General features: G+C 41.4%; 1 protein-coding gene across 1 annotated transcript in view; it reads left to right on the forward strand.

The window, feature by feature from the left end:
* The first annotated feature begins 3,786 nt into the window (after positions 1-3,786).
* The window catches only part of NUP205 (nucleoporin 205), an 80,632-nt gene continuing 70,226 nt past the window's right edge, over positions 3,787-14,192 (forward strand). The window contains exons 1-3 of the mRNA XM_043463795.1: positions 3,787-3,927; positions 10,744-10,886; positions 12,179-12,350. Coding sequence (XP_043319730.1) covers positions 3,900-3,927; positions 10,744-10,886; positions 12,179-12,350 — 343 coding nt within the window. The 5' untranslated portion in view covers positions 3,787-3,899. The remainder of the gene's footprint in view (positions 3,928-10,743; positions 10,887-12,178; positions 12,351-14,192) is intronic.

Raw genomic sequence — 14,192 nt, forward strand, 5'->3', positions numbered from 1 at the left:
TCCTGAGTTGTGACTGTAAGCTAGGGATGTGGCAGCAGAAGGGAACGCAAATATAAAAAGACATAGTTGTGCTCTCTGGGAGGAAATCAGTTGTTTATTGAACATAACAAACCACGAAACTGTGGCTTAAAACAGCAGCCTTTTACTTGCTCATGTTTCCAAAATGTGGGCTGAACTCACTTACCCGTTTGCAGTCAAGTGATGGTTTAACTAGAACTAGAGGATCCGAGATGGCCTTCCTCAACTCTAGACTCTTAGCTGGTTTAGCTGGGAATAGCTGGAGGCTAGTTAGACTTCTCTCCTCCTGGTCTTTCATTCTCAAGGAGGCTGGCTGGGATTTCCTTTCATGATGTCTCAGAGCAGCAAAAAAAAAGCACAAGTGGAAGCAGCAAGGCCTTCCAGATGCTAGACTTGGAACTCACTCAATGTTACTTACACTGTACTTTTTTGGTCCAAGCGAGTCATCAGTGTGGCAGATGATCACATAATGCCTTGAATTCAGGGTTGTGGGTGGTGATAACTTGGTGGGTGGTCGACAGAGGGACGGAGAAGGAAAGATAGACATTCTAGGCAGATAGTATAGTAGTTGCACAAGTACATGGTACAAATGTACCTAGGGAATAACAAATACTCAAGAGTGATTAGAATAAAAAGGGCATTTGAGGAAGAAAAAGGGTAGGAAGTTTGAAGAGGATGGAACCAGATCAGGAAATGGCATGAGTGCCTTATTAAGAAGTTCCCAGTGTTACCCTTAGGGACTAGGTCATTGAGAAGTTTTGTTTGTTTCTGAGAAATTTTGATTATGGAAAGCACATGATTAGGTCTTCCCTTGTGGCTCAGTTGGTAAAGAATCTGCCCGCAAGGCGGGAGACCTGGGTTTGATCCCTGGGTTGGGAAGATCCTCTGGAAAAGGGAAAGGCTACCCACTCCAGTATTCTGGCTTGGAGAATTCCATGGACTGTATAGTCCATTGAATCACATAGAGTCGAAGATGACTGAGTGACTTTCACTTCAAGCACATGATGTGATTTGTGTATTTGACTATCACTTTGGGAGACCATGGGAATGGGTGAGATGGAAATCAGGAAGACCAGTGAGAAGGCTATTGTGAAATAGCAGGTATAAGATGATGAGGCCTCATGCAACAATGGCACAGGGAGCAGAGAAGAGGAAAAGGGCTTCAGAAATATTCACAAGGCAAGATGAATAGGATATGGCAATTGAAGGAGGAATATGGAATGATTGTCAAGTTTGTGACTTTGGCAACTGAGTAGATACAAGTGATTGAGTTTTATGAAAAAAGTGCTCATTTAAGCTTTGGATCAATTAATTTTGAGATGCCTATATGACAATCAATAAAAGTGTGGGGTGGACAAGTTGGATATACAAATTTGAATTCTAAGACAGAGGGCCAGGTTAAAGATATAAAATTCATCAGCAAGCAGGTGGCTGTAAGAAGCCATAGATTTCCCAGAAGTAGGCAGAATGGTAGAATAGAGGCTGGTGCAGGGGTGGGGTACTTCCCTCATGGTCCAGAGTCTAAGACTCTGTGCACCCAGTGCAACGGGCCCAAGTTTGATCCTCAGTCAGGGAATTAGATCCCTACATGCTGCAACTAACAGTTGGCATGCCTCAACTTAAAAAAAAAAAAACCTGCATTCTGCAACTAAGATCGGGCACAGCCAAATAAATAAGTAAATAAACATAAAAAAAAAAAAAAAAGAATCCAGGCTGGGAATGATCAAAAGGGAAGAACTACATTTAATAATGAGAAGAGAAAGAAAAGGCCATAGAGATTTTAAAAGAACTATTAAAAAAAGAACTATAAAGACAGGAGGAAAACCAGGAGGAGTGGTACCCCACAAGTCAAAGGAGAAAAGAATTTCTATGCTATTTGGAAAAGTGCTTGTGAGATTTAATTAATCACATTTAATTAATCACCAATTAATCACTGGTGATCATACTGAGAACAGTTTTAGGAGAGTTATAATGCCAATACCCCAATTGCTATGGACTGAGGAAACCTGTGAGATGCTTGTACATGAGATGATGCGCGAGGGGGAGTTGCAGGAAGTTAGAGTTAAAGAGTTCCTTCATCGAAAGCGAGTGATCTACAAAGAGGGAAATGTGTGGGCTTAAAGAGTGCAAGGGGAAGGCTCATAATAGTTGTGCTGAGAAAGAAAATCTTTGAGTGCTACTTCCTGCCAAGTTTCTGCTCAAAATTCTTCTCACTTTCGTGATAAACTTCAGGAAAAATCCCTTTACCTTTTCATTTGCTTTCCCCCTTCTCTCCTTAAAATCACTTTTATTGTAATCTGGCATTTGTCTCTATCTGACAATGACTTTCAAAAAAATCACCACTGACTGTTGTGTTCCACCTAATGTAAACTGTGTCATTCCATATTATTCATTCTAAAGAATGAATGTTTGCTGTTCTCAACAACATACTCTGTGATTTTGTCTAAATTATTTAATTATTTTTTTTCCAACAGTGAAATAGGAATATAAATTCTAATTTCTCCCAAATTCAGTAAAATGTAGGAGAAGTTGAGAAAGTGGGGTTGTAAGGTACATAAAAAATCTCTAAGATAAGTAGCTCTAATTATATCTCCCTAGTAGGATTGTTTCATGGATTAAGTGAAATAATGTAACAGCAACAACATTCTTAATAAATATCTCTAATAAATATCTGGCATATGTTTTTTTTAATTTAAAACAAATTCTTTTTTAAATTTCTTTTTTATTGAAATGTAGTTGAGTTACAATGTTGTGTTAATTACTGCTGTATATCAAAGTGACTTGGTTATGCACATATATACATACCTTCTTTTTCATATTCTTTTTTAGTATGTTTTATCACAGGGTATTGAATATAGTTCCCTGTGCTACACAGTAGTGCCTTCTTGTTTGATAGCAAATTCTTAATAAATATCTGGCATGTGATAGCAAATGGTAAAGACTGTATTTTAGTTTGAAAATTAGCAAACTAAAATTCAGCAAGTGAAAAAAGAAGGTTCGTCTATTTGGAGGTGCTTAGGCAGGAAAATATTTGGTGTTTATGAAATGATATGTTTGGAAATTGCTTCAATATAATCTCCCATGTTGGGGGTATGGTACAGGAATTGACCAGTTATTGAAGCCGAACATTCATTATTCTAATTTTGTACACATCTGAAATTTTCATAATAAAAAATTATGATTGTTTAATTGCATGCAACTATATTCACACAATATGCTTGGCATATAGATGAAATGTAATGAAAATTTAGTTTGTAACCGGTCAAGTTGCTTTTTGAAGTTTGTCACCGTACACCCCACTCAACTCCCCAAAGTAAGGGAGTGATGCAAGAAAGATTTAAAGTAGAATTATTTGAATTTACAGCTTTCATAATATCATAAGTGGGTGTCATTTCAATAACTAATCTTTTTCTGCTTCAGTTTACTTTTTTTTTAGCATTCTCCTTTTATTTATTTTTCCTTTTGGATGAGTTTCGTGGCACGCAGGATCTTCTTTCCCCGACCAGGGATCGAACTGTGTTTCCTACTGTGGAAGCACGGAGTCTTAATCACTGGATGTCAGGGAAGTCCCTAGCTAACCAACTTGAATCATTATAAACAAAACTACAAGTCCCAGAATGCACTGCACGATGGACGTCAACTCGAGGACCCCGCGTCTCCGAACTGGTTGCCCTCGCCTTTACTTGAATGGGAATAATCCCAGCGAAAATTGACGTCTGTGACTCAGAGCAGATTTTCGAGTATCTGTACGCTTGGGTCGGTCGAGAGTGCAGTTCGAGAGGGACAGAGTGGTACCTTTCTGATCAGGCGTCGCCCCGGGCAGCCTCACCTCCTTCTGGGGCTTCCGTGCGGCAGGAGGGCTCAGTTATTGCGCCTCCAAGATGGCGACGCTGTTGGCGGTAAATTCGGGTAGGTGCGGCCGGGACAGAATGCAAGCTGTGGGCAGGGGGCTGACCCGCCCTTTAGGTAGAGACCCGGGCAGTGAGTTTCCTCGGAGTCCAGGACCCCACTTGTGCATAAGTGCCTCCTTCTCCTTAGCTCCAGGGCTAGAGTCCCGCCCCTCCCCAGTTTGAATGGCGCGCGTCGGCACTGCGGTTCTAGCCCTAGAATTGGATCTTAAGGGTCGAGGCAGGGAGGCTTGATCCACTGGAACAGGACGGGCAGTTCTCATAACCAGGGCCTAGTCTAGTGCCTTCCATTCCCCATCCCAGTATGTGTCTGCGGCCCGAATTCCTGCAGGATTAGCAAGTCTCTGGCAATGGGACCAGGAGACCGGAGATAATTCTCAGCCACGAGCTCAGGCTTAAATGAAAACTCCCACCTCAGAATAGTCCCTGGGGCCCTTCTAGGTTGGGTGGGCGGGTGGGTGGATGGGTAATTCTACAGAAAGCGAGGCCCCTTGGTTATGAAGCCTGCAATCCGGAAGCTGGTCCAGAATGCCGTGACTCCCGGCTTGGCTTCTGTGGCCCGTCTCTGGATGCTCCTGAACGTTTGGAGCAGTAGACCGTCGGGGACGGGCAGAATCTAGAAGGGAGAGAAGAAAGTTTGACGGAGTTGGATTGGGTTTTCTTGTCAATTCTCAGTCGGGCGAGTACCCCCCGCCCCACCCGTACCCCTGTCCCCACCTGGGCGTTTGAAAGAGTGGGTGCATTCTGATTGTTACAATTCCTGGGATGCCCTGCTGCAGCCTAGTGGGCCGGCCTAGGATGCCAGAAGTGCTGTGGCGGCCGGAAGGTGCCTGGTAGATGAAAAATTTCCTGCTTAGAATGCCTTGATTGAGCCGTGCTAAGCTTCATGGGTAGTTAAGAGCACATCTGCCTGGTAAATGCTTGTAGGGCATTTCACTCAAGAGGACCCTTTTTCTGGGCGCCTTTTCTTTCTGTCTCTGTACAGTCTTTTCTTGTTGCTGATATATTCTTTTCATGGGGTTCTGTGGTTGCTCAGCTGATAAAGAATCCGCCTGCAATGCGGGACACCTGGGTTGGGAAGATCCTCTGGAGAAGGGAAGAGCTACCCACTCCAGTATTGTGGCCTGGAGAATTCCATGGACTGTATGTATAGTCCATGGGGTTGCAAAGAGTCGGACACTACTGAGCGACTTTCACTTTTCACTTATTCTTTTCACATGACTGATATTTTTGAAAACTTGTCTAAATCTGACTTTTGTAAATCAAACCCTTTCTTTCAGAGCCACTATGATAAATTATTTTATAATAATGAATTATGTTTATTGAGCACCTCCTTTTTTCCAGGCACTGGACTGAGAGTTGTGCTTTCATTTAGTCCCCCTTATACAACTCTGGGGTAGTTGGTATTAAATACATCAGTTTACAGATTTGGAGATAAGAGTCTTATTAACTTCTTCAAGATTATACAGCTAATGATTTAAAATTTAAAGCCAGTCGTCTTTTTTTTTTTTCCCTTGAAGCCAGTCTTTGATACTTAAACTTCTACATGTTCCTACTTGTGAAAGTGTTAGTCACTCAAGTCATCTCTGACTCTTTGCAACCCCTGTGGACTGCAGCCCACCAGGCTCCTCTGTCTGTGGAATTCTCCAGGCAAGAATACTGGAGTGGGTTGCCATTCCGTTCTCCAGGCGATCTTTCTGAACCAGGGATCGAATCTAGGTCTCCTGCATTGCAGGCAGATGTTTTCTACTGTCTGAGCCACCAGGGCAGCCCCAGTTAAGCAAAACCTAATTCATTTCATTACATAGTATTTTCATGTATCTGAATGTTAGCAGTGAAGTTACTTTCTTAATATTGATGTCCTGCCCTCCACCCAGATGTAAACTTAAAACAAGTCTTGCATGTTATATATGTGGTTATATACTTTTCTTTAGTATATACTCATTGTAAGTTACTATTCTTAAGTTGAAGGAAAATGCTGTTGCCAACAGCTGCAAAGAGTATACATTGTATAATAATGCCTTGTGGCAGGAGTGTTTAATTGGCCACATAGAAAAAAAACATTTTTAAGAGCTGAGTCAGGAGAAATTTTATATATATATATATATATATATTTGGCTGCACTGGATCTTAGTTGTGGCATTCGAGATCTTTAGTTATGACATGTGTGATCTAGTTCCCTGACCAGACATCAAACCCGGCCCCCTGCATTGGGAGTGTGGAGTCTTAGCCACTAAACCACCAGGGAAGTCCCAGGAGAATATTTAAAAAAAAAAAAAAAGATGTCCAGGAAAGTAACCCAAACGCCCATTGACAAGTTAATGGGTTAGTAGTGTGGTCTATACATCTATAATGGAATATTATTCATCTTTGAAAAGGAAATCCTGTCGTATGCTACAACATGATTGAACCTTGAACATTCTGCTAAGTGAAGTAAGCCAGTAACAAAAAGACAAATACTGTATAATTCTACTTATGTGAGGGATTGAAAGTAGTCACACTCATAGAAGCAAAAAATGTTGGTTGCCAGAGGCGGAGGGGAGGGGGAAATGGGGGCTTGTTTAATGGGTACAAAATTTCAGTTTTACAAGATGAAAGAGTTCTGGAGATCTGTTACACAACAGTATGATTGCCCTTAAGGCTACTGAACTGCATACTTCAAAATGTTTAAAATGGAAAATTCTATTCTATGTGCTTTTTATCATAGTTCAAGAAAAAACTTAAACATCTTAGAATTGTAGAAAGGGAAGAAAGTAGATTGTAGAATTCAGAGCCCTATGCTTGAGTTTCAGCTGCATGATTTACTAGTATTGTGACCCATGTCAGCCTGGCTGAGTAGACCTATAGGCTTGTGAGTAAGCAGCCATTAACACTGTCAGTCCTTGGAGGGCTGTCTGATCACTCCTGTCCTCTTCATAGCATTGTCTGTTTCAGACCTTTTCCACGCTCATCAAATCTTTAACCTCCAACTGATCCCTTAGTCTCCTAGTCACACAGAAAGAAGCCAACAGGCATGAACTCTTTTTTCACCCTTAAATCTACAAAGGTAGGTATATCTACACTCTTGAGTCAGTTTCCCTGTGTCTTCCTGTCTAAGGTAGATCCTACCCTTTACAGCCTTATCCCTGTTACTCCCTCCTCTTGTCGATTTGCCTCTGTGTCTTGTTCCTTTTCTTTCCACTACCTGCCCTCTTTCTTGATTTCATGCCTCACCCCAGTTACTGTCCTCTTGCTCCTCTTCACAGTCAAATCTTTCAAACATTCATCAGTATGCACTGACTGTTCCCATACCTTCTCATCCTCCACCCACTCTAGTCTCTTGTTGTTTAGTCACTGAGTTGCATGAGACTCTTTGCGACCCCATGGACTGTAGCCCGCCAGGCTCCTCTGTCCATAGGGTTTCCCAGGCAAGAATACTGGAGTGGGTTGCCATTTCCTTTTCCAGGGGATCTTCCCAATGCAGGGATTGAACCCACATCTTGTGCCTTGGCAGGCAGATTGTTTCCTGCCGAGCCACCAGGGAAGCCTCTCTAGTCTGTTCCCCTCCTCCTAAACGACTGTCAACTTTTACATGCTTTTCTGTTTCAGTAAGTCCAGCAGACATGTGAGATCTTATTCTCGCTTGATCTTCAAGGGTAAAACCAAAATCCTTATCAGGAGCTAGTAAGCCCTGCGTGGTGTGCCAGCTGCCCCCCTTGCGGAACCCTTCTCGGTACTCTGGCTCTCTTGGCGTTTTCAGCAGTTTGAGAACGCAGCATTTCCTCTTGCCTTGGGAACCCACGTGCTGTCCTTTTTCCCTGGAGTGTTAATGTCTACCACCTTCCACTCCCCCTTTTATCCTTTGCATTTCAGCCTAATAACCATCCCTTGCTCAGTGCATCCTTGCCTTCCCTGATCTCCCTGGAGAGGTCACATTCCTCTGTTGTGCGATCTTTGCCCTGGGTATTTCACTGTCATAGCCCTTACCCCCTATTGGAGATTGCTCTGAAGTGTGACTGTGTGGGAAACGTGCTTCCTCACTACACTGCGAGCTTATGCATACCTAGCCCGTGATGAATGGGTGAATAGGTGGGATTTTTGATCTGTTATTGGATGCCTTCCTGTAAAAGGAGAGAAGTAGAATTTTCTCTAGAATTCACTGAACTTATTTAAGCTATGTATAGTGCAAAGAATCATTCATCAGAGGTTCTATTAAGTATTATTTTTACAGACAGTCTTTTGTTAGCTTTTTGTCAGATTTTAAAAAATAGGTGTGGTAAGGTGACTTTCGCATTTACCTACAAGTCAGTTTTTTTTTTTTTTAAACTATTTATTTCTTTTAATTTGGCTGCACTGGGTCTTAGTTGCCAAATGTGAGACTGAGTTCCCTGGCCAAGGATCGGACCCGGGCCCCTGCATTGGGAGCACTGAGCCGTACCCACTGAACCACTAGGAAGTCCCTACAAGTCAGTTTTGATAACTTTCCTTCATACCCTGTGCCAATCAGTAGCCAGTTCTGACTCTACCAAAAGCTCTCGCCTTTCTGTTTTACTGCCCTCAGCCTGCTTTAGGTTCCATCACCTCATGAGTAACTTACCGACCAATCAGCCTTGGGTCCTGAAATTTCATATTCTAGTTAGTCTGTCAGTCACACCACTGTGCAGGTTTATTTTGTCTTCTGGGGCTTCCCAGGTGGCTCAGTGGTAAAGAATCCACCTGCCAATGCAGGAGATGCAGGTTCAGTCTCTGTGTTGGCCAGATCCCTTGGAGAAGGAAATGGCAACCCACTCCAGTATTCTTGCCTGGAGAATTGCAAAGAATCGGACACAACTGAGTGACTGAGCGTACATGCATTTTGTCATCTACTACTTGAAACTTGCCCATTTGCTAATTGGAAAAATTCCATCTTGGCCAGGAAGACAAGGCTCAAACCTGCTCTGTCCTCAGCAGCTGGAAAGAGCCAAGAAAATGATCTCTGGGGGAGTCAGGTAGCCACCGTCCAACTGGTCCCTCACAGGCAGTCACCAGGATCCAGGGTCGGGTCCTCATCTTGGCAGGCCTGGAGATGTGATATTTGTTAGTTGTATCCAGAGTCGAGTAGATGCCAGTAATTGATTTTCTCTACTCACCCTCAGACAGATATGTAAATCAGTATGTCAGTTAATTGATCTTTAGTGGGAAGTACATCTGCGTGGGTCCTCATTTCCTCAGCACATTTTATTCTGGAAAGTTTATATGACATGCTGTATTTTCCATCAGAAGATTGGCAAGTTTAGGGTCAAGATGGGAAAAGCAAAGTTGGGAGTTGGGTGATTGTTCTCTATGTAAGGTCAAGACAAGTGATCCCCTTTTGCTCACATCTCCATAGCAAAGATCTGACACACAGCTTCCTCCCTGCCCATCACATCAAGTTAGATGCTTCCTTTTGTATGTTCTCCTAGGACTCTACTTCTTCATCATACCTTTCATTAGACTGTTAGTTGTGTTTTGAATTCTGCATTTAATGCCTGTCTTTCTCATCAATCTATAAGTTCCATAAGCCCAGGGATCCTGTCTGTTCTGCTTGCTCTATAGTCCCTGACACGTGGAAGGCCCTCAATACAGTGAATGAATGCTTCAGCTTGACTGGTTTAGTCTGTCCTCTTCTTGGACATCGGGCTTCCCTTGTGGCTTAGCTGGTAAAGAATCCACCTGCAATGTGGAAGACCTGGGGTCGATCCCTGGGTTGGGATGATCCCCTGGAGAAGGGAATGCTACTCACTCCAGTATTCTGGCCTGGAGAATTCCATGGACTGTATAGTCCATGGGGTCACAGAGTTGGACATGACTGTGTGACTTTTATTTTCTCGCATATCCCTTTAAAAAAATTTGCACAGTACTTTGCCGCCTTCTGACAACACTGTTCACAAGATTGTAATGCGTTTAGTTAGGTCACAGCTGTCTTGCATGTCATTCTGACTGTCCTGGTGACTTTAGTGGGATTTGTGTTTTCTTAGATATCAGTTAAACATGTTTGCAGCCTACTCTGCGGTTTGAGCTATAGTTAGTGCATCCGTTGAGTGAGTGAGTGGTTTTGGTTAGTTTCCCTTTCAGAGTCTTTATTAACATATAGGGGTACCATGTCTGATTGTTTGCAAACAGAAACTTTGGGCTTCTGTGTCATTTTTTTCAAACGGTACTTAGTAGCACATAGCAATAGCTCTGTATTACTTATTATTCTTAGTATCTTTACAAAGAAAAATGTGATCCTTTATTAAATGAGTTTACAGAAGAATTCTGTATTTCTATGCTGTTTTTTAACAGCTAGTGTCCCAAGCAAATAAAATACTTTTTTCAGCTTCTAAGTTTTACAGACTCTGGTTCCTCCTCCCCCCATTCCTGCTTTTCCTCTGGATGATAGGGAGGGAAGGAAAGGCAGTTACATTTATTGAGTGACTGTGATATGCCAGACACTGTATTGTATGTTTTACCTAGTTTATTCTTAGTCCATTCAACCTTATGAAGCAGGTGATGTCCCTATTTTCTATATAAGGAAACTGAAATTCAAAGAGGTTAGTTTCTTACTGCATGCCACATAACCAATAAAGTGACAAAACCAGGTTCCACTAATGCTTCAGTTTAAAGTCAGTATTTATTTTATATTAAGTCAGGTAAAATGATGTTTATGTTATTGCTCGTGAATTTTAATACTCTTTTACGTTAATGTTTGGTTTGTATATGTAATTCCTTATATTTAAAAGTTGCTGTGAGTGTGACTAAAATGTGTAGACAATAACTTTGCCTTACTTTCCAAATGTATGTTATACTTGATGCTGATTTTATTTATTTTTCCTTTAAGCTGCTAGTCTGTGGGGTCCTTACAAAGACATTTGGCAGACTGTGGGAAATGCTCTCTGGAGAAGACAACCTGAAGCGGTCCACCTCCTTGACATGATTTTGAAGAAACACAAACCTGACTTCATCTCATTGTTCAGAAACCCTGTAGGAGATTTTCTTTTTTTGCTTCTTGAATTTGCTTTTTCCTTTAAAGATTGAGGGAGCAAGTAAATTCTTAATGCATTTAAATGCAATATGTTACTTGTTCTAGTCTATTGATTTAAGTTTTTTCTAAAGATGGAAATTTCCTAGGAGGAATTATTCTCTTCTTTCTGTTCTCCATGGAAGTTATATAGCTTTTAATTCTAGCTAGCCGGTATCTTGATAGTATTTGAATATGATTTTGGAAGGTCCACATATTCCAGAAATAGAAGCCTTCTTGGAATTTCTAACTTGCAGTTAATCCATCTAAGCTTAGTAAGGTTGATTATTTTATTTATTTCCAGGTACACGTCAACATTTTAACTCTTCATAACGTTATGTAAGTTGTGTTAGGTGAACGAGTTAATTCTTACATATCGTTAGTCACTGCGTCTTTTTTTTTTTTTCTTTTTTTTTTTTCTGCGGGGTTGGGGGAAGCGAAGGGCGTCACTGCGTCTTGACATACTTTTCAACGAGGAGTAGATTACTTCAGTGGTGGGGGTTCATATTTGGAAACTCCTTTCCCCGCTGTTTGACAGTTTCCTTTATATACCAGCAAGGCCATCTAAGAGCTATTTATGGGTTTGTCTTACCAGAAAGAGCCCTGGCCTGGGAGCCAGTTGAACTGAGTTCCAGTCTTGGCTTGCCCACTGAAGAGTTGTGTGACCGTAGGCAAGCCACCTGACTTCTCTGGGCATCAGTTTTTCCCTTCTGCAAATAGAGAAGGTGGATTAAATGACTATATGGCCTTTTTCAGTGTATAAATACCTAAGATTTTATGGTCCATCATGTAATTCTGTACTATGTTATGTGTAAAATATTTGCAGGTAAACCTTTTTGCAAATAAGACCACATTTTAAAATGACATACTAATAAGCTATCATTAGTCCTAATTAATTCAGCAGTTCATTTCCATTTGCTATCTTCCACTTGAAGATTCATTGTTTTTATACTTCTTAAAGATGTGATTGGAAAGTTCCTTAGACACTTGAAAAGTCGGATGCTGTTTTGTGTGATTTCTCAACCTTTCAGAGTTGAGCAGAAATAGTTACTGAGAAGGTAATCATAGTGTAAAAAGTTGAAAGTGATGTAAAACGTTACCTCATAAAGTTCTAACTGTAGATTGTATGATAAACACTGTTTGTCTTGTTACCTGACTGCTTTGTGAGTGAGCTTCTCTAGGTAACAGCTTACCACCTTGTTTCCGTGCACCATTTTCATGAGATGATCCCATTTATTTCTTTTTACTATTGTAGCCAAAAAACGTTCAACAACATGAGAAGGTTCAGAAAGCCAGCACAGAGGGAGTTGCCATTCAGGGTCAACAGGGAACCCGACTTCTTCCCGAACAGCTCATTAGAGAGGCTTTTATCCTCAGTGACCTTTTTGATATTGGAGAACTGGCAGCTGTTGAACTTCTTTTGGCTGGTAGGTTGACACTTAACCTATGGTAAGGCAGTACATAAATACAGAATTATTCACTTGAAATTTCAACTGTTATACCATTTAGATTCCACAGTAGTTTCTAAAGATGCAGTGTATTTGATATTCACCATATTGCCTTTTGTTTATCTTTGACTAATGGAAAGGCTTTAGTTTAGTGGTCAGAGTTGTTTAAGAAAATTTAATTGTTTTAAGATAGACTTTTTCTCGGTTATTGACTCGCAAAGAATAGCTGACTGTATCTCAGATGTTTTTATAGCACAAAGCATTTCTTGTCATACAATGAGTAAGAAGGTAAGGTCACTGCTTTCTTGGCATTTCTTTTTGAGGGGGTGATTCAGACAATGAATAGGTAAAGAATATTCATGACTGAGTGAAGTTGTTCAGTCGGGTCTGACTCTTTGCGACCCCATGGACTGTAGCTTGCCAGGCTCCTCCATCCATGGAATTCTTTAGGCATAATACTGGAGTGAGTTGCCATTTCCTTCTCCAGGGGATCTTCCCAACCCAGGGATTGAACCCAGGTCTACTGCATTGAAGGCAGACTCTTTACCATCTGAGCTACAAGGGAAATTCCTAGGTAAAGAATAAGATAATTTCAATAATATGGAGTTCTAGGAAGGAAGTAAAACAAGGCAGTAGGATAGAGATGGGGGCTGGTAGAGGGAACTGTGTAAGGAGTGTACTAAGGGAAGGCCTCTCTGAGATTGGAGCATTCGATCTGGAACCTATATGATGACAAGATACCAGAGTTGTTGGGAAGGCTGTTCCAGGGATTGCAGAGCTTGAGGTGACAGCAAAGGCCTGCCAAAGGACACAAAAACCACAGTGGGCGGGACATCATGAGTGAGGGCGAGAGTGAAAGAAGACAAGGACATCATAGGAGTCAGACCATAGTCTTGCAGGCCGTGAAAATTATTTGGATTTTATTCTAATTGCAGTGGGAAGTTGTTGGCAGGGGCTTTAAGCATAAGAGTTACAGAATCTGGAAAAACTGAAATTATTTGTCCTGCTGCTATATAGAGAAAAGATCGAAATTTCCATAAAAAAAGTAGTTCATTTTAATCATAGTTGGGGAGCCATGTGAAGAAGCCAGGTGAACATTTTAATTGAAAGACAGTCTAATATGTCTGAAGATAACCATGCAGCTGCCAGAATAATATCTGGCTTTTGACCTAAGGTTGTATTGAAAGAGGTAAGATATTGAGAATAACTAAGGTCATTTTCCCATTCTGTGATGGGAGATGTTAACTGGGCATGTTCCAATTATGAGTTTAATTCAAAACTTAATTTACCAAATATTTTTCCTGTGCCTATTATGGGTCAGGCACTGTGTTAAGATTCAAGGGATATAAAGATGAATAAAACCTCAACTAGCTTATAAGTTATTATAAGTGAAGTTATTACACTGTACATAAAGGAGCTGATAGTCTAATAACTGAGAAAGACATAGGAACCAGTAATTATGACCCATTAAGTGCATTAATGCACAGTTAGGGGATGGCCCAGCAGGGAGATGTTTAAATTGACCTCAGATTGTTGTAGAGCAGTCCACAGAGATCACAAGGCTTACAGTGGCTGTTGAAAGTAATTAGGCATATGTCAGGTGGAGTAGGTGCACACTCAGAAGACAAAGGACATCCAGACAGAAGAAATCGCCTGTGAGAACTGGGAGGCAGTGAGATGAATTTGGGGAAGAGAAGGGAAGAGAGTGTAGGAGTGACTGGGGCAAGGGGAGAAGAAAACCATAGGAGATGAAAGTGTAGGCAGGGTTGTTCAGAAAAGACAAAGTAGAATTTACTCAAAGGGGAGTAGTGAAAAAGAGCG

Source organism: Cervus canadensis, chromosome 3 (genome assembly GCF_019320065.1).
Source record: "Cervus canadensis isolate Bull #8, Minnesota chromosome 3, ASM1932006v1, whole genome shotgun sequence".
Lineage (NCBI taxonomy): Eukaryota > Metazoa > Chordata > Mammalia > Artiodactyla > Cervidae > Cervus > Cervus canadensis.